Source organism: Schistocerca nitens, chromosome 7 (genome assembly GCF_023898315.1).
Source record: "Schistocerca nitens isolate TAMUIC-IGC-003100 chromosome 7, iqSchNite1.1, whole genome shotgun sequence".
Lineage (NCBI taxonomy): Eukaryota > Metazoa > Arthropoda > Insecta > Orthoptera > Acrididae > Schistocerca > Schistocerca nitens.
Window position 1 is genome coordinate 344,144,886 of NC_064620.1, and position 24,915 is coordinate 344,169,800.

General features: G+C 44.0%; 1 protein-coding gene across 1 annotated transcript in view; it reads left to right on the plus strand.

Annotated features, from left to right (window-relative positions):
* Window positions 1-24,915, plus strand: part of LOC126194818 (sodium-coupled monocarboxylate transporter 1-like) — a 201,534-nt gene that overhangs the window by 85,399 nt on the left and 91,220 nt on the right. The window contains exons 7-9 of the mRNA XM_049933145.1: window positions 8,107-8,261; window positions 18,254-18,394; window positions 23,494-23,602. Of these exons, the coding sequence (XP_049789102.1) occupies window positions 8,107-8,261; window positions 18,254-18,394; window positions 23,494-23,602 (405 nt within the window). The remainder of the gene's footprint in view (window positions 1-8,106; window positions 8,262-18,253; window positions 18,395-23,493; window positions 23,603-24,915) is intronic.

A 24,915-nucleotide genomic window follows, 5' to 3' on the forward strand; every position in this document is an offset into this window, starting at 1 on the left:
CTTATCCAACCTGTTTAATTCAACTGCCTGTACATAACACACTTTGAGTGTACTCAGGTAATTATAACCTGAAGAACTTCACATTTTCCAGAGCAACAAATTCACGCAAAAGTACAAGAAAAGCAAAAATTGACCAATCTACAACCATTAAATATAGTCTGAAGATCACAGTCCTCCAACATATATTGGGCGCTCACCTATACAAATTAGTAATCAAAACAATGCGTTCTTCAGTCAGCAAACACAAGCTTCACAGAACCAGAATATCATACAGGATAACACATCTAAACTCAAAAGAGGACACATCAAAGACACTACGACAATGACGTTACGGACATTTTCAAGGTATACAAAGGAACCAGATGGCACATCTTATTTGGTGAACTAAATTGAATACATGCTGACAAAATTCTCATACTTATGCAAAAAATATAATTCTGCTGAGGACCCTCGTATTATGCTGACTGACTGCACTCGATTACACTGATCTCAATGGATATACAACAAACTTCAGTCAAAATCAGATTTATCTTGCCACACAGTCACCTTCTGCCTGCTCTACGAAATAGGATACCAGAGGATGAAGAAACCCCACAATTATCGCTAACCTAACAAAAACGATAAAATGTAGAAAATAACTACAGAAAAGTAACACACACATACTACGCGACTGTCAGATACAATACCAGAACACAACCAAACAACAGGAAAGCACTCATTATTATACTAAACATGGTGTTTCAAAGTATTTGCATCAAATGTGCCAGGTGCCCATTTGCATTCGTCCGCCCTGGGACGGTGAGATTTCATTGAACTCCTACGATCTACTAAGTGTGCTGCATTCTATCTACCTCAGAAAACTAATAATAGTTTTCAACAAGAATACCTTAAGAAAAGGTGTCTATAAGATATTTTACAAAAGGAATCAGGAAGTTTAATTGAATCTATCTACCCAATTTCATGTTGAACGATCAACTGAATTATAGGCAACATACACTGCATACATGCACGTCGTAGTGTGCCTGCCCCCTGCCGTCTCTAAGCGCCATAACCAAAACCAAATAATGTCGCCGCGAAGCGTCAGTAAACATTTTATCTCTAACAAATGTTGTTCCCCAAGACGTGATGTTGCAGCCCTAGATGTTTGATGCAAAATCTTTGGAACATGATATATACACAAGCTTTCCAAAATTTTCGAGTGCTAAACATTAGTTCTGTTTCGGTCTCATGCATCTGCAATTGGATACGGCTCCCACTTCACGCAAATATGTTCATGTCTTTGCACATTAAGAACCACCATCATTTCTCCACACCAGAATTTTCTCTTACGACTATCATCAGCCTCGACTCCTGTCCTCATAATTCCCTGCCGGATACTACATACCATATAAATGCAGACATTTGAAGGGCTTATTTCAATAGTGGTAGAAGTCCATTACTTCCACTTTTCTGTCTATTTTGCTTCTGAAAGTAATGAGCCAAACAAACAGAAAGACAGGTTCATCTCTAGCGAGAAGCCATATGCTTGAATATTTCTGGTATCTCAACTGCAGATTTTTCAGCGCTCATTTAACTTTAGGATTCTGTATCTCAATATGAACAAAAATGTACTTGTACCACTATTGAAATAAGCCCTTCATTTGCTCATCTGGTAGCCCTGCCAGGTAAAACTGCACGATTCAGCAATCAGTACGATCTTGCTGCGAGGAAACAAAGGTTTTCCCACTGGTCATCATTATTATGTAAGAGATACATTTCATTAGTTTATTCGGTATCTACTCGGTGACATCATTCATTACCACAATTTCCCTCTTACCTAGAACATCCACCTCACCTGCATGGTCCAAAAGATTCGTCACAGTCGCAGCTTTTATTTCATCTGATTATCATCGGTAGCAACAGTTGTGTCACAGTTGGCTACTAGAATTACATCATTTTGGTCAACAGCTACCTCTTGAGTCCCTATTCGACATAAAAGGAGGAAGGGTAGAGCACTTGCTCGAGTCTCGGTCCGGCATCAAGTTTTCATCTGCCGGGGGCTTCATTACAGGTCAAACTACGCTGAAGAGTGAAAATCTCATTCTACAGGCAACCTACTTTTCTCCTATACAGCTGCGAGAGCAACGGTCCGCTGCGACATTGTAACTCCTTCAGTGTGGAGTACCTCACCGCCAGTCTGATTCTGTACTATCTCCTCGTCTGCTGTTTCCTCAATACTCTCGCTTTCCGATGTAGGGGTCGCTAACATGATTACCGTTATTACATGATAGCTACGGCCAGAAACCTCAGAATTTGAGTGGTCAGCTGGCTTCGTTCCTCTCCTCGAAGGACTTTCCATATTCCCTTAGGGGATAGGCGAGGTCTTATTACATTTTACCTGGTACTGTGCTATTTCAGTACCAGTCTAACTATCGGATAGAACTTACCTCAGGTGTTTCCTTACACCTCTCACGAAACTACCGTCTTAGTAGCTTCCACTCTTATTTCGTTATCTTCTCGTTTTGCCGATAGTGCTTCAGTTCCTTCAGCGCCATCAAATTTGATAGGACTGCCAAACATTCACATTGTTGAGAATTAAGCACTGGTGCGATGAAGCAGCCAACACGCAGCGTCCACGTAGGCAGTAGCCATCACAGGGGACCTCGTGTTAGGCTCTATGTTGGTGAAAGTCTCACTCTAAGGTCTCACGCACTTACAGGAGTAGGAAGAGGAATGACGTTTACTGTTTTGGAGCCGTAAATGATCTTCGTGATTCACGTGATAGGAAGAAAACCGCCGTCTGCCATCTGCATAACATGACGGGATCCTACATCTTGCAACTATCATGCTCCATTGTTGCTCCTTACTGCCAGTATTTCTCTGTCTCTCGCTCTTATAAATACTACAGTGGATTCCTTGATATTACCTTGTAAATTTAACCGCTGATCAAACTGACTGCTTGATTCAAGCCTATATGTAGGACTGTGAAAGGTAATCCCAAGATCACAGAGTATGGAATCACCTTCTGTGGTTTCCACTAGTTAGAGGGAGTGGGGAAAGTAAGTAGTACTAAATTATCTTCGTTCACGCCCTGATGAGCACATTGAACCAGACCAGTCATCCTTTTCCAGTGGCATCATCGGATGTAGTATGGAGGGGAATGGGGTCAGCATACCGCTCTCCTTGTCGTTGTCGCGTTTCTTGAGCTTGGAACCACTACTAATCGGTCGAGTACCTTCCCAGTTGCCGGCCGCTGTGACCGAGCGGTTTTAGGGGCTTCAGTCTGGAACCGCGCTGTTGCTACGGTCGCAGATCGAATCCAGCCTTGGGCATGGATGTGTGTGATGTCCTTAGGTTTAAGTAGTTGTAAGTCTAGGGGACTGATGACCTCAGATGTTAAGTCCCATAATGCTTAGAGCCATTTCAACCTTCCCAGTTGGCCCCATGATGCTGACTGCACGCCGTTCCAATCCTCTCACGAAGTAAAAATCCCTGGAAGCACTGGGTATTGAAGCCTTGTCCCCCAGATGGCAGTTAGCTGCGCTGACCACTCAGTTACAAAGGTAGACAAGTGGGGCGAGGTGATGTGCAATACGACATGCTGTTTGTAGGTACCCATATATAGTAACCAGAATTGGACACCGCCAGGAGGCGCCGGCCGACTGTCTGAGAAGGTCGACGCCACGAAACGCAACAACAGCAACTGGCGAACAACAAAGACAACACGACAAAATGGCAAGTCTGGAGAGTGGAACAAATAGGGAGTCTATACATAGCAATATCGGGAACCATGCAACGCTGAGTACAATGGACAATACGAGAGCGCAGTGGGATCACGACTGAGGACCGGGCCCCTGCTCTGCTAGCTCTACAGGTGGCCGCAGGCGCCGATATGCTGTCGCGTGGGTGTTGGAGAGGAAGGGGGGGGGGGTGTCCAACGATGATGCAGTGACATCTGTGCTCACAAATATTATAGTGCGATTAAAACTACTTTGTACTTGACAGCTAGCCGAGCGCGTGACCGTGAGACAGTGCAGGCCAATCGCACGCTGACGTTCAGCACCCCTCCCCTGCATAGTTGCCACTGCTTATGCGTCATGGTACAGTACCTGCTAACACCTGGTCTTGTGCGCGTCGTGTTGGGTGAACTACATTATCTCAGTGTCTGCTTCTCCTTTGTTTCCACTACGAGTGTGTGATAAATTACTGTAGTGACCTCTGTGTACAAAATGTCCGAAAATAAAAAGCGTGGTCGTCCTAGAGTTCGTAGGCCGAAATCATCTTTGAAGAAAGTTGGGCAAGGAATAGCATTGAGAGGACAATCGCGCGAATACGTCTGCAACGTAAGACAATATTTTGAGGTGGAAAGGGAGAAGGGAGGGCCTCTTCTTTCCGTTAATAAGGTAGTCGAGAGGCCTGCGGCAGCATTAAGAATAAGCAGAACAACCGCTATAAACATAGGCAAAGAGCAAAATGAAAAACTGAATACACATTCCGGGCCATCAAATCTTAACTCCGACCCGCCAAGTGTGGAAACTCTGGGGAGAAAAACGACGCGTCGAGAAACGTGTGACGAATGTTAATTCTTTCGGACAGGATGCGATTAGCAGACATTTGTATATTATCACCGTAGAGAGCATTCAACGTTACAAAAACTGCATGTAACACTTAAAGAAGCTGGTCTTGTCGTTGGTAGTAAGTCATCTCGGCTGGTTTTATTAAACCTGGGATTTAATTACGAAAAATTAAGTGGTCGTACAGTTCTCTTGGAACGGTAAGGTATTGCTGCTTGGCGATGCCGATTTTTGCGGCAGGTAAAGAACGTTGAATTCGATGATTTAGTGTGGCTAGATGAAACATGGATGAATTCTGGTCATACACTGAAGATACATGTTTTCAGGTCAAAAAAAACCTCAGATTTTCACGAGGAAATGAACCACGCCATCTTTGTATGATGGTTTGAAAATTCAGTGTTACCGAATTTGGAGAAACCGTCGTACATCATTATTGACAATGCGCCATACCACACTGTTGTAAAGGGCAAAGCCCCAACGCTAAGACGAAATTGTACAGTGGTTACGGCGAAATAATATACAATTCGATGACGGAATGAAGAAAGTGGAACTATTGGAACTTGTGTCACAACATAAGCCACGACACCCGACATACGTTGTAGAAGTTGCCAACAAACATGGACATTCTGTAATTAGATTACGTCCCTATCATTGTCACTTTAATGCTATAGAGCTAATATGGGCCCAGATCAAGGGGTACATAGCACGTGAAAACAAGACATTCAGGCTTTCAGAAGTGGAAAGACTTTTACATGAAGCTGTTTCTAAAGTAACTGTGGAAAACTGGAGTAATGTTGTAGTACATACAAAAGCTGTCACTCAGGAGGCATGGAAGAACGAGTCCTTATTGGAAGATAGTGTTTTCAAATTAATTATTGCCGTCGGGGAGTCATCTGAAAGTTCCAGCGACACAGATATAAGCGGCGTTTTCCAGCTGTCGGACACAGAACACGTCGAGTGATGGTAAGTTGCAAAAAAAATAAAAAATAAAAAAAAAATTGAACCTTTGGATGATGTTGGTCTCGTTGTATTGGTATTTTGAGTTTTGTGATATGTTGCGAAATTCATGCACAAGACTAACGGCGGCATATGTGCTGCTTTCTCCCACCCCGTGTAAGTTATACACTCCTGGAAATGGAAAAAAGAACACATTGACACCGGTGTGTCAGACCCACCATACTTGCTCCGGACACTGCGAGAGGGCTGTACAAGCAATGATCACACGCACGGCACAGCGGACACACCAGGAACCGCGGTGTTGGCCGTCGAATGGCGCTAGCTGCGCAGCATTTGTGCACCGCCGCCGTCAGTGTCAGCCAGTTTGCCGTGGCATACGGAGCTCCATCGCAGTCTTTAACACTGGTAGCATGCCGCGACAGCGTGGACGTGAACCGTATGTGCACTTGACGGACTTTGAGCGAGGGCGTATAGTGGGCATGCGGGAGGCCGGGTGGACGTACCGCCGAATGGAGAATGGAGACGTGTCGTCTTCAGCGATGAGAGTCGCTTCTGCCTTGGTGCCAATGATGGTCGTATGCGTGTTTGGCGCCGTGCAGGTGAGCGCCACAATCAGGACTGCATACGACCGAGGCACACAGGGCCAACACCCGGCATTATGGTGTGGGGAGCGATCTCCTACACTGGCCGTACACCACTGGTGATCGTCGAGGGGACACTGAATAGTGCACAGTACATCCAAACCGTCATCGAACCCATCGTTCTACCATTCCTAGACCGGCAAGGGAACTTGCTGTTCCAACAGGACAATGCACGTCCGCATGTATCCCGTGCCACCCAACGTGCTCTAGAAGGTGTAAGTCAACTACCCTGGCCAGCAAGATCACCGGATCTGTCCCCCATTGAGCATGTTTGGGACTGGATGAAGCGTCGTCTCACGCGGTCTGCACGTCCAGCACGAACGCTGGTCCAACTGAGGCGCCAGGTGGAAATGGCATGGCAAGCCGTTCCACAGGACTACATCCAGCATCTCTACGATCGTCTCCATGGGAGAATAGCAGCCTGGATTGCTGCGAATGGTGGATATACACTGTACTAGTGCCGACATTGTGCATGCTCTGTTGCCTGTGTCTATGTGCCTGTGGTGCTGTCAGTGTGATCATGTGATGTATCTGACCCCAGGAATGTGTCAATAAAGTTTCCCCTTCCTGGGACAATGAATTCACGGTGTTCTTATTTCAATTTCCATGAGTGTATAAGCACTTCAACGGTACGCACAATACTATTCTCGTCTTGGTGAAACTGTAGCACCCACCCACTTCCAACATGCTCTAAAAGTAAATTCAAACCTTTCCGAAACTTTTTCTCGCTTTGACGCCCCACGAAAAATGTAAAGGGAAAAAGTTTGTTGCTTACTACATTTCTGATGTTGATTTGGAAAAAGTTCCGCGTCAGGCGTGAAATTTTAGTTTACTACTTCACTATTACTGGCTGTATTGCTCAGAAAGTTTGCAAACACTATCGAAATATGCCACTGAAGACAAGATTAAAATTTTGTTGTTGTACGACACATTGTTTAGGAGATAGGGAATGATTAATACTGAGTAGCGTGAAAAATGGTTCAAATGGCTCTGAGCACTATGAGACTTAACAGCTATGGTCATCAGTCCCCTAGAACTTAGAACTACTTAAACCTAACTAACCTAAGGACAGCACACAACACCCAGTCATCACGAGGCAGAGAAAATCCCTGACCCCGCCGGGAATCGAACCCGGGAACCCGGGCGTGGGAAGCGAGAACGCTACCGCACGACCACAGTAGCGTGAAAATTCAAATTTCGTAAAAAGTTAAATATTTCTCTATTTCAGTAGTACAAAATTTTCACTGAGTTAAAAAAAGTGTCAGAAGATAGTCCTCATATCACTACCATGTACAGTTGCCAAATTATAAAAAACACGACTTCCATTTTTTTCAAGGGCAGCTGGCAACGTTGCACGGCCGCTCAGCAAACTGTCAAGTACAAAGTAGTTTTAATCGCACTATAGGAGCGCCGCCTAGCAGCTGTCGTCTACGTCCATGCATTCTGACGGGCTTTCGAGCTCGTCGATTCAGAATACCAGACAATAGATGCTGGTACTTAGCTCGCATGCGCAGATCGCTTACTACAGTGGCCGTAATCAAAAATGTTACCAACCTGAAAAAACAAGCCTCACATTTCTCGAGCACTACGTAGCTGAATGATCAGATCGGCTGACTGCCATGCAGGAGACCCGGGTTAGATTTCCTTGGTGAGAGGACTGGTGCAGGATGTACTCAGCCTTGTGGGGCCAACTGAGGAGCTGCTCGACCGATTAGTGGCAGTTCCAACGACTCTTCAAACCGCCCCGGGTGAAGCTATTGGCAGAGGATGACACGGCGGTCGATCGTGCCCGATTGGCTCTTCTAGGGCCAGAACGAGAAACGTAACTTAGTTTTACCTTAGTTTCGTGTCTATCCATAAGTCCCTATTTGTTTTTCTTTCTCTTGTCCTATCATAGGGTAAAAATGATGTTTAGGAGGAATTAATTTAATGTGGTGCTCCTCTTAATGTCGTAGGGCGGCATCAGGGCAGTGGTGTGGACGGACGTGGTGCAGACAGTGATGATGTTCGGGGCAGTGCTGCTGGTCGTCATCAAGGGCACCATCGACGTCGGAGGGCTGTCCGTCGTCTGGAGCCGCAATGTTGAGTCGGGCCGCCTTGATCCTCCAGGGTGAGTGTCACGTCCTGAAATGCTTGGCCCCACTGGCACTACACAATCACTAACACTCCAGTTAAATCTCAACATTTTCATGTTGTTCTACAACTGTCTAACAATGATTTTATGTTGGAACTCTTCCTTTTGGACCGTGTTCGCATAGAGAAACAACAATATGGGATATATATATGAAGATGGTATATGTTCTTTCACACATGTCCGAAAGATCAGATAACATTGGTGACCATGCAGCGCGTTAGAATGAAATTACAATGAAATGAATACCCCTAGCTGCATACAGACGTTGATAGAAGTCAACGGGGACAGTTGAAAATGTGTGCCCCGACCTAGACTCGAAACCGGGATCTCCTGCTTACATGGCATACGCTCTATCCATCTGAGCCACCGAGGACACAGAGGACAGTGTGACTGCAGGGACTTATCTTTGGCACCCCTCCCGTAGACCCACATTCGCAACTTATTGTCCCGCACTATATTCATAGTGCCCCTGCCCATTATACTCATTACTCGCGGCTTTGGCTCTGAGCACTATGGGACTCAACTGCTGAGGTCATTAGTCCCCTAGAACTTAGAACTACTTAAACCTAACTAACCTAAGGACATCACACACATCCATGCCCGAGGCAGGATTCGAACCTGCGACCGTAGCGGTCTCGCGGCTCCAGACTGCAGCGCCAGAACCGCGCGGCCACTTCGGCCGGCTCGCGGCTTTACTGTCGATTCCCGTAAGAGTTCGGGCACTGTTTGTGCATCCGCACAGAAGAAGATGGTCAAATGGCCGGTGAGCCTTAACTATATATATATGAAGATCTTCTGTGGGGATGCACAGCCGGCCGCGGTGCCGAGCGGTTCTAAGCGCTTTAGTCCGGAACCGCGCGACTGCTACGGTCGCAGGTTCGAATCCTGCCTCGCGCATGGATGTGTGTGATGACCTCAGGTTAGTCAGTTTTAAGTAGTTCTAAGTTCTAGGGGACTGATGACCTCAGATGTTAAGTCCCATAGTGCTCAGAGCCATTTGAACCATTTTGCAGAAGCACAAACAGTTCCCGAACTCTTACGGGAATCGGCAGTAAAGCCGCGAGTAATGTATATAATGGGCAGTCGCACGGTAGTTCAGCGTGTTCGGTCAGAGAGTGGAAGGATCAACCACCGAACTTCAACACAATGTCTTGCGACGTCCGCAACGACCAAACACAACGAAAAAAAAAAAAAAAAAAAAGATGGATAAGGCGTCTGTCATGTAAGCAGGAGACCCCGGGTTCGAGTCCGGTTCGGGGCACACATTTTCACCTGTCCCCGTTGATACATATCAACGCCTGTATGCAGCTAGGGGTATTCATTTCATTGCAATAACAATATGGGAATTGTGAGTCCGGCTTGGCGCAAAATACTTTTCGTTATTTGTTTACTTGTTTATTCCCCAAACTAGTTTCTGCGATAAATATCGTCATCATCAGTGTTTTTAAGAACGCTACAACATAAACGAATAAAGTAGTATGAAAGTATCCACAGAGAACTATATTCAAAAAACAAACAGTAAAAATATGTAATAATGTGTTACACTGTTTGTATAACTACACTATTTTCTGCACGACAGAGGGTTCTTCGAACCACTTCTAGAATATTTCTCTAGCGTTCCGTTCTCTAACAGCGCTTTGGATATACGAACACTTAAATCTCCCTATGTGGTATCTGTTCTTTCGGACTTACCTGAAAGAACAGATACTGTTTGATCCTGAAGCCAGTATGGATCAAGACACAAAGTAATTAATGACATTTAGCTGCTAGTGGACATTGATTTACAGAGCATCTGCCTAGTGAGAAGGAGACCCGAGTTTGTATCCCGATATGGCATAAATTTTCAGCTAGGACGTGTAACCACGTCCTCCACTTGCCAGAAATGCTGATCATACTCTAAGAATTTTATGGTGTATTGTAGTGTGTGTATGATTATGTTGAAAATAAAACAGTCACGGTTGCAAAGTTATTTTTATTTAAAAATAACGTGCCCCGTAGCGGTTAGTCATCATCAGATCATCTAATAGGAAAACGAACTCTAATTAAATAACTATCATACATTATAAGACATTGTTCTAAGTGAGCCAATAGCTTAATTAAAACCGCAAACAACACTCACGTAAGACTATCAAACAAAGTTCACTGCGCCGGCTACCAAAGCTCAATGTCAGCCACATACACATAAAATCGTCTGGACGAAAATTCGGCCATAATAGTAAGAAAAAGGAACAGTCAGAAACTAGACGAAAAAATTTCGAAAATTAACCCACAGCTTTAACGGACCGTGGTCTGACAAACCAATAAAGGAAACTGTAAGTATGCTGTTTAGTTTTTTATGTTGGTAACTTCACGTAGCACTCTGGATGAAAATCACTGGCTGTGCTGTGTGCAGCCTGTGGCTGGTTGGCATTGTTGGAATACTCGCTATTGTAGTGTTGGGCAGTTGGATGTGAACAGCGCGTAGCGCTGCACAGTTGGAGGTGAGCCGCCAGCAGTGGTGGATGTGGGGAGAGAGATGGCAGAATTTTGAGAGCGGACGATCTGGGAGTGTGTCCATCAGAAAGAGTAAATTTGTAATACTGGATATCATGAACAGGGTGTTACAAAAAGGTACGGCCAAACTTTCAGGAAACATTCCTCACACACAAATAAAGAAAAGATGTTATGTGGACATATGTCCAGAAACGCTTAATTTCCATGTTAGAGCTCATTTTTGTTTCGTCAGTATGTACTGTACTTCCTCGATTCACCGCCAGTTGGCCCAATTGAAGGAAGGTAATGTTGACTTCGGTGCTTGTGTTGACATGCGACTCATTGCTCTACAGTACTAGCATCAAGCACATCAGCACGTAGCATCAACAGGTTAGTGTTCATCACGAACGTGGTTTTGCAGTCAGTGCAATGTTTACAAATGCGGAGTTGGCAGATGCCCATTTGATGTATGGATTAGCACGGGGCAATAGCCGTGGCGCGGTACGTTTGTATCGAGACAGGTTTCCAGAACGAAGGTGTCCCGACAGGAAGACGTTCGAATCAATTGATCGGCGTCTTAGGGAGCATGGAACATTCCAGCCTATGACTCGCGACTGGGGAAGACCTAGAACGACGAGGACACCTGCAATGAACGAGGCAATTCTTCGTGCAGTTGACGATAACCCTAATGTCAGCGTCAGAGAAGTTGCTGCTGTACAAGGTAACGTTGACCACGTCACTGTATGGAGAGTGCTACGGGAGAACCAGTTGTTTCCGTACCATGTACAGCGTGTGCAGGCAGCTGATTGGCCTCCTCGGGTACACTTCTGCGAATGGTTCATCCAACAATGTGTCAATCCTCATTTCAGTGCAAACGTTCTCTTTACGGATGAGGCTTCATTCCAACGTGATCAAATTGTAAATTTTCACAATCAACATGTGTGGGCTGACGAGAATCCGCACACAATTGTGCAATCACGTCATCAACACAGATTTTCTGTGAACGTTTGGGCAGGCATTGTTGGTGATGTTTTGATTGGGCCCCATGTTCTTCCACCTACGCTCAGTGGAGCACGTTATCATGATTTCATACGGGATACTCTACCTGTGCTGCTAGAACATGTGCCTTTACAAGTACGACAAAACATGTGGTTCATGCACTATGGAGCTCCTGCACATTTCAGTCGAAGTGTTCGTACGCTTCTCAACAACAGATTCGGTGACCGATGGATTGGTAGAGGCGGACCAATTCCATGGCTCCACGCTCTCCTGACCTCAACCCTCTTGACTTTCATTTATGGGGCCATTTGAAAGCTCTTGTCTACGCAACCCCGGTACCAAATGTAGAGACTCTTCGTGCTCGTATTGTGGACGGCTGTGATACAATACGCCATTCTCCAGGGCTGCATCAGCGTATCAGGGCGACGTAGGGTGGATGCATGTATCCTCGCTAACGGAGGACATTTTGAACATTTCCTGTAACAATGTGTTTGAAGTCACGCTGGTACGTTCTGTTGCTGTGTGTTTCCATTCCATGATTAATGTGATTTGAAGAGAAGTAATAAAATGAGCTCTAACATGGAAAGTAAGCGTTTCCGAACACATGTCCACATAACATACTTTCTTTCTTTGTGTGTGAGGAATGTTTCCTGAAAGTTTGGCCGTACCTTTTTGTAACACCCTGTATATATGATGATTTTTGAACACTATTAAGGTAAATACATTGTTTGTTCTCTATCAAAATCTTTCGTTTGCTATCTGTACCTATCAGTAGTTAGTGTCTTCAGTAGTTAGAATCTTTTATTTAGCTGGCAGTATTGGCGCTCACTGTATTGCGGTAGTTCGAGTAACGAAGACACTGTATTGCAGTAGTTCGAGTAACGAAGATTTTTGTGAGGTAAGTGAGTCATGAAAGGTATAGGTTATTGTTAGTCAGGGCCATTCTTTTGTAGGGATTATTGAAAGTCAGATTGCGTTGCGCTAAAAATATTGTCTGTCAGTTTAGTGTTGATCAGATTAAGTAAAGATAGAAATGTCTGAGTACGTTCAGGTCTGCTCAGTTGTTTGAAAATCAAATAACGTAAGAGGTTTACCAGCACAGTAATTCATAAATTTCTAAGGGGAGGTTTCAAAACCAACGAATAATTACAAATACCTCTGTACTGTTATACAAGCTGACCACAACGTAGAGTCATGCGTACATCACATTGGCCTGGATGCGAAACAGCTGGGTGATCTAACCGGCAGCGGTACTTAAAATTACCAAATGGCGAATGGCCGCATATATCCGCGCTATTACAACGAAAGCAAGACAATTGCGGGTGAGGCTAATATGAAGCTGATTAACCTATACTTGATAAGAAGGATCGAAGTAGAGTAAAATTAAGATGTAATGAAAATTAAAGTTGCCGGCCGCGGTGGTCTCGCGGTTCTAGGCGCGCAGTCCGGAACCGTGCGACTGCTACGGTCGCAGGTTCGAATCCTGCCTCGGGCATGGATGTGTGTGATGGCCTTAGGTTAGTTAGGTTTAAGTAGTTCTAAGTTCTAGGGGACTAATGACCACAGCAGTTGAGTCCCATAGTGCTCAGAGCCATTTTTGAAAATTAAAGTTACTGAACACGTAGTATTGGCCATCCAGATTACGTGCAATATTATGATGCATACTGTACATACTAGGTACACAGTATTGTGGTAAACGACTATAATACAAAATTATATGAATGCGTGGTGTCTGTTCCTTCGAAAGCACAGGCACCACGCAGATCCCTACTATATGTAAATGGAAGGGGGATCACTGGCTGTCAGCTGCAGCGGGACATTAAGCGGTAGCAGCGGCTTCCAGCGAAGATGTGTGCTGGACCGGGATTCGAACCCTGGATCTCCTGCTTACTATGCACGTGTGGCACTCACGGCACCATCCACGACGCAGCGTTACCGCAACTGCACGGACTATCTCGGTATGCCTCACGGCCGGTCAACATTCCTTCATTTATTTATAACAATGTCTCCTGACACTGTCATTGGTGACGATTCTGCAACTGTAAAAGATTTATGAACTTTACTCTCAGTTGAACGACCGAGCGAGGTGGCGCAGTGGTTAGCACACTGGACTCGCATTCGGGAGTACGACGGTTCAATCTCGCGTCCGGACATCCTTTTGTAGGTTTTCCGTAACCTAAATCGCTCCAGGCAAATGCCGGGATGGTTTCTCTGAAAGGGCACGGCCGACTTCCTTCCCCGTCCTTCCCTAATCCAGTGAGACTGACGACCTCGATGTTTGGTCTCTTCCTCCAAACAACCCAACCCAACCCTCAACTGAACGATCTTTCTGACGTTAGCTGCATTAAGAATGAAGTTTTTATCTGTTAGTGGAATATGAGAGTTTGTGCGGAACTGGGACCCGAACTCGGGTTTCCCGCATTTTGAGCGATCGCCGTAACCAATTCGGCTATCCGAATTCGCTTCCAGGGCCGAACCAAATTTCTATATGTAGTCTATTTACGACCCCATCATTTGCAACTATTCTTGAATTCCCACCCTAAGGTTTTAACTATGTCTGAAGAAACAGATATTGGTGACGATCTTGAAGCTGTAGCAAATTTATGAAATTTATTCGAAATTGCAGGATATTTCTGACATTAACTGCAATTATATAAAAAGATGTCCTCCACTCGTGGTCTCGTGGTAGCTTTCTCGCTTACCGAGCACGCGATACCGGGTTCGATTCCCGGCGGGATCAGGGAATTTCACCTGCCCCGAGATGACTGGGTGTTGTTGTGTCGTCTTCATCATCATCATTCATCCACATTACGGTCGGAGGAAGGCAACGACGAACCACCTCCATTAGGACCTTGCCTAGTACGGCGGTGCGGGTCTCCCGCATCGTTCCCCTACGCTCTGTCAAGAAGCATGGGACTTCATTTCCATTTCCATATATAAGGATATCTCTACTCGTGCCGGACCGGGACTCGAACACAGATTTCTCAATTATTTTTAGTGGTCACATCAACCAATTTGGCTATTCGAGCACGCTTCCATGGCCGGCCCAAATTTCCATATTTAATACTGTCTACGACACAATCTGCAAGTTGCAGAAGAACGAAGGAAAGCAAAAATCAAGGGAGATAGATCAGCTATGTTTGAATTAAATAAACATTTTCAGAAATTAGCTAGAAGAGATAAAAATATATTCTTTAACGAACAGTGCAAGGAAGCTGAAGATAGTAACGGAATGGGGAAGACCTTTATAAGAAAATTAGAGAAATTAAAGGAAAATTCCAGGCAAAAATTGGAATGATAAAAGATAGAAACGGGAAATATCTGAGTGAAGCAGGATATGTTAAACACAGTTGGGTAGAATATGTAGAAGACCTAAACAAAAGAACTGCATAATGACAGGGCTCCTGCTGCTGATGTTAATGTTAATTTAGAACCAGAGCCAGATATTTTGGAGAGTGAAATCCAGTGGGCCCTTTAAAATATGGCTGATAGCAAAACTAATGGACATGATGAAATACCAGCAGAATTGTTTAAAGTCACTGGAAAGGATGCAGTTAAAGTGCTCCACTCAATATGTTAAAAAATATGGATCACGCAGCAGTGGCCAGAAGACTGGAAAAGATCAGTATTCATCCCCATTCCAAAGAAGAGAAGTTCTAAAGAATGCACAGATTACCGAACAATCGCACTTATCTCACATGCTAGCAAAGTCATGTTGAAAATCTTACAAAATAGACTTCGCCAATATCTAGATCGAGAGCTACCAGATGAACAAGCTGGATTTAGGAAAGGAAGAGGAACTAGAGATCAAATTGCTAACATTCGGTGGATTATGGAAAAAGCAAGAGAATTCCAGAGAGATGTGTACCTCTGCCTTATTGACTACGCCAAAGCCTTTGACTGCGTCGATCACAACAAATTATGGAACGTACTGGAAAACATGGGTGTACCTCATTCATCTGATACGGAGTTTATACCTTGACCAAGAAGCCACGGTGAGAACTATGTATGGAACAACGAAATGGATAAAGATTCAGAAAGGGGTCCGCAAGGCTGCATACTGTCACCGTACTTATTCAGTCTGTATGCAGAACATGTTATGAGGAATGCGAGGGTAGATGAAGGAGAAACAGGAATTAAAATAGCTGGAATAAATGTAAACAACCTCAGGTACGCGGATGATACGATCCTGTTGGCAGAAAGTGAAGAAGAATTGAGAACACTTTTGCTGAAGGCGAAACACGAAAGTGAAAAGGCCGGTCTTAGGCTGAATGTGAGGAAAACTAAAATTATGGCAACTACACCTACCAATTCGTGGGATATAGCAGGAGAAACCATGGAGGTAGTGGCCACATTCAGTTACCTCGGTTCTGCTGATGGCGACTGCAGCCATGAAATCCGGAGACGCTTGTTGCTCGGTAGACAGGCGATGTCAAACCTTGACAAGATTATAAGGTCCAGAGATATAACAGTAGCAACAAAGATCCGTATTGTGAGAGCTATGGTCTTTCCAGTTGTGGTGTATGGATGTGAGACCCGGACCATTAGAAAGGCTGAACGGCGAAGAATTGACTCCTTCGAATTGTGGTGTTGGAGGAAACTTTTTAGAGTTCCATGGACTGCAAAGAGAAGCAACAGATCAATATTGGAGCAAATAAAACCAGATTTCCCCCTGGAAGGTCTAATGTTAAAACAAAAGCTGACCTACTTTGGACACAAATTGCGAAGGCATGCCTCGCTGGAAAAACATTAATGCTGGGGGAGATTGAAGGAACTAGAAGAAGAGGACGTCAGAGGATGAGATGGATCGATGGCATCACAGAAGCAATGTGTTCCAACCTGGAAGGTCTACGGGAGAAAGTGCAAGACAGGAAAAAGTGGCGTGATTTGGTTCATGGGGTCACGAAGAGTCGGAACCGACTAAACGAATAGAGAGAGGGGGACGACACAATTACTCGCACCTTTACTTGGATTACCGCCATAGATATTTGTTAATATAGGCCTACTGGTATTACATTTCTGGTCTGTGATGCAAGGGCTTCTTTTTGAGAGGTGTTTGGCTCTGCTCCGTCACCTAGATATTTAACCTACTCCATCCGTGTGATTTCCCGTCCCACCTGTAGTAGTGATGTTTGTACAGGCTGACGATTATAGAGCTATAAGAAATAAAATCGTTATAACTTCTGAACGGTTTGCGCTAGGAAGTTCAAACTCCACGATTGGCCGCGGGGCATGTTGGATATTAGTACACGCATGCATGGTTTGGTTTAGCGACGAAGCCCACTTTCATTTGGATGGGTTCGTCAATTAGCAGAACAGGCGCATTTGGGGGACTGAGGATCCGCATATTGCGATCGAGAAATCTCTTCACCGTCAACGAGTGACTGTGGTTTGCAATGTCCAGTCACAGAATAATCGGTGCGATATTCCTTGATGGAACCGCGACTACCAAAAGGTACGTGAATGTTTTGGAAGGTGATTTCTTCCCCATTATCCAAAGTGACACTGATTTCGATAATATGTGGTTCATACAAGACGGAGCTCAACCCCATCGAAGCAGGAAAGTGAAAATGGCTCTAAGCACTATGGGACTTAACACCTGAGGTCATCAGTCCCCTAGACTTAGAACTACTTAAACCTAACTAACCTAAGGACATAACACACATCCATGCCAGAGGCAGGATTCGAGCCTGCGACCGTAGCAATAGCGCGGTTCCAGACTGAAGCGCCTAGAACCACTCGGCCAACGATCGGCTAGGAAAGTGATTGATGTCCTGGAGGAGCACTTTGGGGGACGCATTCTGGCTGTGGGGTACCCAGAGGCGGCTGGAATGGGCCTCGATTGGCCGCTATATTTTCGGGATATGAACACATACGACTCCTTTTTGTGGGGCTATATCAAAGACAAGGTGTACAGCAATAACCCCAAAAAAATTGCTCAGCAGAAAATAGCCATTCAGAAGGTCATCGACAGCATCGATATTCCGAGACTTGAGAGGGCCACTCAGAATTTCACTCTTCATGTGCGCCACATTATCGCCAATGACGGCAGGCATATCGAAAATGTCATAACCTAAATCCGAATATCTGTAGTGACCTTTTTTTTGGGGGGGGGGGGGGGGGGGAGCATCAGTGTGCCGACTGGTTTGATGTGGCCCGCCCAAATTCCTCTTCTGCGCCAACCCCTTCATCTTATAGCAGCACTCGGAACCAATGTCCTGCTCAGTCACCTAGGTATTCGACGTACTCCATCAGTTTCCTCTCCCGTCCTACCTGTAGTAATGATGTTTATTCGAAGTTTTTCGTGTCGAATTAAGTGTCTGAAAGCCGTAGTTTGCAACTAATTTACGTTTTTTTCCCAGAGTTCAATAACTGACAGCCTGGATTAAATTCAGTTTTATCGAAGAAGACGTGAAGTTCCACCTTTTATATTTGTATTTGTTTTCTTCTTATTGCAAGATGAGCGACAGAGAGCAGTCAATTTACCTTACTTACAGACTGGACCTGGACCCCACGGTGCGCCAGGCGCTACCCAGCCTGCTGCTGGGAGGCGCTATACACTGGCTGTTCATAGCAGGCGTCCACCAGATCATGATGCAGCGCTACCTCGCACTGCCCACGCTCACCAAGGCCAACATGTGAGTATGTGTGACTGGCTCGCAGAATATTTGACTAAGCGAACCCAGTCATTACATTATCTGCGGACCGAACCGCACAGTAACCCTGGGTTCGGTATGGGACGGCGGTGGGGTGGGTGGACTACTGTGGCCTGTTGTGGGGTTGTGGACCACTGAGGGCTACGGTGGGACGAAGCCACTCCGTCATTTCTAGGTCCCCGGTTTCAATACACACAATACACAATACAATATGTAATATGTAATAGGGGAATGTTGTTACCAAATGTCTCGAAAAGTTCCTGAACAATCTACTTCAGATTTGTACACGATACTCTAATGAAAATTCGGATGGACATAGGCTATATACTTTCAGTACATATAACATACAAATGTACAGTATATGTAATGCTCAGAGGGAAAATATTGTTACCAAGATTCACTCAAAACCGGCTGCGATAAAGACAACGCTCTGCTGTAAAAACGTGCGGTTTTGTCTCTTTTTGTCACAGGCAGAAAACAAGGCTCACAGTGAGAGAGTAAGGGGTGGGGGGTAGGGGGAAGAAGAGATGGGCAGAAGGTTGGAAGGAAATGGACATAGGGAGCGAAAACAGGAGATGGACAGAAAGAGGGGGCAAGCGGAGTTGGAGACACAGGAGGAGGAAGTGATGGACAGAGAGGGGGTGAAGGAAGGGCTAATGGACAAAGAGAGGGGAGGAGGAGATGGACAGAGGCAGCGGAGGAGAAGGCGATTAGGTTGTATATCCAATTCTCATACTTGTTAGAAACGTGTGCTTTCTCTTTTCTTCCTTCTCCACTTAACCAAACTGAGCCAAAGCAATGCTTAGCTGTGTACAGGCAGTTTCATATAAATATTGACTGAAGTTACAAATTTCTGGCATAATCTATTAATTAAGATGTACAATCTTACGTTAAAGGTTAACACATCATAACAAGTATTACAGTTAGATTTTGTGTGTATGACTTGATGGAGTGTAACATACGGCGCAAAGATTAGTCAGACTACTTTCTCCCAACATTTGAGAATGAGACCACTTTACCACTTCCCACGAACTTTACACATATTTACAAGCCTTCCAGAATTTTTTTTTGTCTCTGAAACTCGACACAAATTCGTAAAACGAAGAAACATTATCCCTTAGTGTGTTTTCGCTGTTCATGCAGTAAAACTTCACCATCAGGCGTGACGTCTATTTTGGTACTTCTTTGTTACTATATCTATTCTCAAGAAATTTTTCAGAACAATATGCACGTGTACTACTGAATGTACCTGCAAAACCATATCATCGTACAACAGGTCATTCAAGAGATATGAAGTCATAAACACTGAGATGCGTGGAAAAACTAGATTACTACATCAACTGATTTGTAAGATAATCAGACGTTTGAAGCAGTTCTATGCATGAGAGTTAGATTCTTTAAAAAATCAGGGGTGGGGATGAGGAGGTTACTAGACGGCGAATAGGACCTCCTGTGTGGTCAAAATTAATTAGACGATTTATAAGACAGAATCAGCTGTGCTGTAAAATTGTTGGCGATGCTGAGGGGTACAAGAAGTTATCGTCATCGGACGATGGAAAGGAACTGCAGAATGATTTGGACAAAATTTCTACTTGCTGTAATGAAAGGCAGTTCTCTTTCAGTGTTGACAAATATAAGATAATGCCTGTAACAAAGAGACTGAACACGGTAGAATATGGCTAGAACATTAGTGGTGAACATGATGAGTATAATCCATCGTATAACTATTAGGGGGTATACATGAAAAGCAGTATGAAGTGGGGCAACCACGTTTTTTCAGTTCAAAAATGTGCGTTTGTAAGGGAAATCGTATGCAATACGTTGTTGCGACTGATTCTAGAATATTGTTCCAGTGTTTGAAGACCAAATAATGTAGGCACGGCAGCAGACATCAAACTAATGCGGAGCCGCGTTGTTAGGGTTGGTACAAGGTGTTCGGGCTAGACATACACACAATCAAATGTTTGTAACGAAAGAACTCGACATTTTATGGTATTGGGTAAATATGCTATCGATAGAGACACTCTCTAAATTGTGATCACCACTTCATGAACAATGCTGACTCGTATGGTTCATGTACACTAAAGTTTACTGTGCAGCAAGCGCCCATACTCCTGACTGTCAATATGGAGACGCCACAACGAAAGACGCAGTGTGTGCTATTGTTAACAGAATTAAAATCTGTGACAGGTGCTTAGCAAGGAGAGAATGGAACGTGGATCTCTCACAAGTAAATCTATTTATCACTGCGACAGAGATCTTCCAGAAACGGGACGTTTGACTTCAAATGTTGGAAAATAGCCTAAAGCGCATGTGAATGAAGAGCCCATGAAACGTGTGTTTTTGGTAGATATCCTGTGAATATGGTCCACGACCGAAACCGGCAGACATTAAGGTACAAATAAAAGCAGCTATGGTTAAAATGCATTTTAACAATAATATACTATAGTCTGGGTAATTTGCACGCTGTGAGTTAAGCTGCCTCAAGACATGTATACACTTTCTAACTTTAATACTTGAATTATTGTAGTAAACCTTTCACGTAAGATCATCCCTCGCAATACCAAGTTATGGTGAGGGGGGGGGGGGTGATTGATGCCCATCTTCTGAAAGTATTGTAGCATATTCAGTTTCTCCACATTTTAAAAGCTTTTAAAAATATTTCCTGTTTTAATTAATTGTTCTAACAGATTCCATACAAGATTTAAATTTTTCTGTTAAACTTAACCCAAAAATTTAAGTCTCAGTAGTAGAACTCACTTTCCCAATGATGGCCATATTCAAAATTTACAAATTGGTTGTAAAGTGGGTAGTACATGTTATTGAGAATTAGTTGATATATTTATTGTTTTTAAAGAGTTCTTCTACCAGATTTCATACATGCTTTAAATTTTCAGTTAAACTTAACCCAAAAATTTAAATCTCAGTAGTAGACGTCACTTTCCCCAGTGAAGGCTGTATTCAATATTTTCAAGTTCAGGGCCTTACTTTCACGTCAGTATCTCTTCAAAAAGTATGTTGAGAGCTAAAGTCAAAAACAATGAACGAAATCTGCGTTTTATAAATTTTTGTGGTGGTTATAAAGTCGGTAGTATATGTGGTTCAAATGGCTCTGAGCACTATGGGTCTTAACATCTGCGGTCATCAGTCCCCTAGAAGTCAGAACTACTTAAACCTGACTAGCCTAAGGACATCACTCACATACATGCCCGAGGCAAGATTCGAACCTGCGACCGTAGCGGTTGCGCGGTTCCAGACTGAAGAGCCTAGAACCGCTCGGCCACACAGGCTGGCGGGTAGTATATGTGATTGAAAATTAGTTGCTGTTACTACGAGTTCGGGGACCGTGATTACACATCAGTACGTCTGATATAATACAGGGTGAGGCAGTGAAACGGCACGATTTCGATAGTGGTTGTCGGGCGCGGAGGGGGGTTGCGAGAGTGGGGGAAGTGACCTTGGGCGTCTAGAGTGGTGGAAGTTTCAGTAGCCATGGAGCGTTGGTCGAGTGCGCAACGTGCATATGCCGTAAAGGCATATTACAAAAACGCGGATAGTGTGGTTGGTGCTCAACGCGCCTTTCGTCGTGAATTCAACCTGCCGCCACGGGCTCCCGTGCCATCAAGGAAAGCCATTCTCCTTTGGGTTAAAACCTTTGAAGCTACTGCTAGCACAACAAAGAAAAGAGGCGGCAGCACAAAAACAATCCGGACACCCGAGAACATTAATCGTGTGCGCGAAGCGTTGGGACGAAGTCCGCGAAAATCCGCGAGGCGGCACAGCGCAGAACTTGGTCTCAGCAATCGATCAGTAAGACGGATTTTGAAGAGTGACTTTCACTATCATCCATACAAAATGCAGGTAGTGCAAGCCCTTAAACCTAATGACTACAATAACCGTATACGCTTTTGCCAGTCAATGCTTAACGTTATTGAACGAAATGAAGAAAGAGTGCATAACTTATGGATGAGTGATGAAGCCCACTTTCATCTTAGTGGGTACGTAAATAAGCAAAACTTAAGATATTGGTCCTCAGATAACCCGCACGAACTTCATGAAAAACCTCTCCATTCTGAAAAAGTAACAGTCTGGTGCGCAATGTCATCTCGTGGAATCGTGGGGCCCTATTTTTTTGAAGATGAAGATGGCAACACAGTGACGGTAAACTCTGGACGTTATGCTGACATGTTGACCATTTTTGGTCTGCCTGGAATTGATCGACATGATCCAGATGCTGAAACACTCTTCCAGCAAGATGGTGCAACAAGCCATACTGCCAATGTCTCAATGGAATTGCTCAGACTTGCATTTCCAGGACGTCTAATCAGCAGGAATGGCGATTTCCCCTGGCCTGCCCGTTCACCAGATCTGACAGCACCAGACTTTTTTCTTTGGGGCTACCTCAAATGCAAAGTCTTCCAGGAAAATCCACCAAGAACAAAAGAAGACCTGAAGGAGCGAATTCGACAGGAAATTAACAACATTCCAGTACAGATGCTACGAAACGTCATGGGACAATTTCATCTCAGGCTTAGACAATGTGTGCAAAACCAAGGACGACACCTCACTGACACCATATTTAAAAAATTATTGTTTTTAAGTTAAATCTTTAATTTCCACTCTTGTACTTGAGATCCATGTTCAACTATTATGATTTTACTTGTAAATAAATCTTTGGTGGTTTTACAAAATCGTGCCGTTTCACTGCCTCACCCTGTACAACAACGAATTTCATTTCTTACAATTTTTAGGGTGGGCCCCCTTGGTAACGCGCGTTATGGAAAGTGCCTTGGCACTGATAGCTCTTTATGAGTAAGTTGTGACAGTCTTTTTAATTTTTAAATGCGGTCAATAATTATATGAAACTTTGAAAATTAACATTTGATTGACCCTGGAAGCCGTTAGACAGACAACCTTTAATAGGACCTGGTGACCGTTTTACCCATTTAGTAGTATAGATATGTAGAGGGTCAGTGAGAGTACTGGAGAAGAAAAAGTGTATTATTTGTAATCCATCCGCTCTTCACATCTTGTGAAACACCATGTGTGTGCTCTAGCAACTGTTTGTAATTTCTGTGCAGAGCTGTGTGCATCTTCACTGTGGGGGCGATATCCCTCGTCCTGATGAGCATCTACAGCGGCCTACTCATCTTCGCCAAATATTTCGACTGCGATCCTCTCACCACTAAGGTATTTGCCATATTCTGTGTCTTGCTTTGTCACCTGTACCAGTAGTTGCCTCGTGCTCATGAGAGGGTCATATTTAGAGACAGAAAGTGTAAATAGTAAACGTAACGTTTTGTAAACTGACACTTTCCTGTAACTGAGTAGCTCCTGTAAAGCAACAGCAACCCTCCCAGTATTACTTCTACGAGAAAACTTTACTGACAAAAATAGCTCATGTTTCACGTTTTAGCAGAATTTACCAAGCTATGTGATAAGTGAATTAAACCTGCCATTGAAACCTGTTAGTCAATGGAAAGCAGGATTCGGTTACGATTGTGGACGGGGCCGTAATCAGTTACTATTGGTTGCCTTTTACACTTACACACATTTATTTCTAAAACAGTAATTCCAGACTCAACAATAAATAATAAAATATCACACATTATTAATGAAGGAATATACAACTGTGTAAATAATAGTGTTTTCAGTGCGTTACAGTTTAGCAAATTACCAAAAAAAAGATATAGATAATATTTTTTGAAAAAACAAACCTCTGTGATTATGGCTAAAGGCTTTACACGCCAAGAATCAAGAATGGCAATAAATTAAGAATGTTTAAGAACTCACTGCAATTACAAAAATGGCTCTGAGCACTATGGGACTTAAAGTCTGAGGTCATCAGTCCCCTAGAACTTAGAAGTACTTAAACCTAACTAACTTAAGGACATCACACCCATCCATGCCCGAGGCAGGATTCGAACCTGCGACCGTAGCCCTCGCGCGGTTCCAGACTGTAGCGCCTAGTACAGCTCGGCCACCCTGGCCGGCACTGCAATTACAACTTACAGGTATTGCAACATTAAAAAGTAAGTGGCCACAAACACAGCAGAAGGTATCAGATGTCAGGAATGGCAGTAAATAAGGTTTTAAGGCTTACTGCTAAAATAGAAGTATCGAATTATTTTTTTCAAAGCAAGTGACCACAATCACGGCTGAAGGCCTTTCACGCCAGTAACGGCAATTATATAAAAAATTTAGAAACCTGCTGTTAAACAGAAATACGGGCAAAGGTTAATTAAAAGAAACAAGCAACTGACCACTAAATAGGTGAAATAAGATGATGATAACCTTGTAACACAACCCTTACACTGCTAGATTTATTCCAGAAGGTGACTGTAACTGTTAACTAGACATACATAACCTTTAATGTAGTCATTACAAGGACCAGTCACAGATGGTGCTCCAGGAATCGACCTCTGAGAAGACCCTGCAACAAACACTTCCGCAGCGATGAGATAGGCAGCCAAGAGTTGCATTTCCTTCACACAATGGTAACT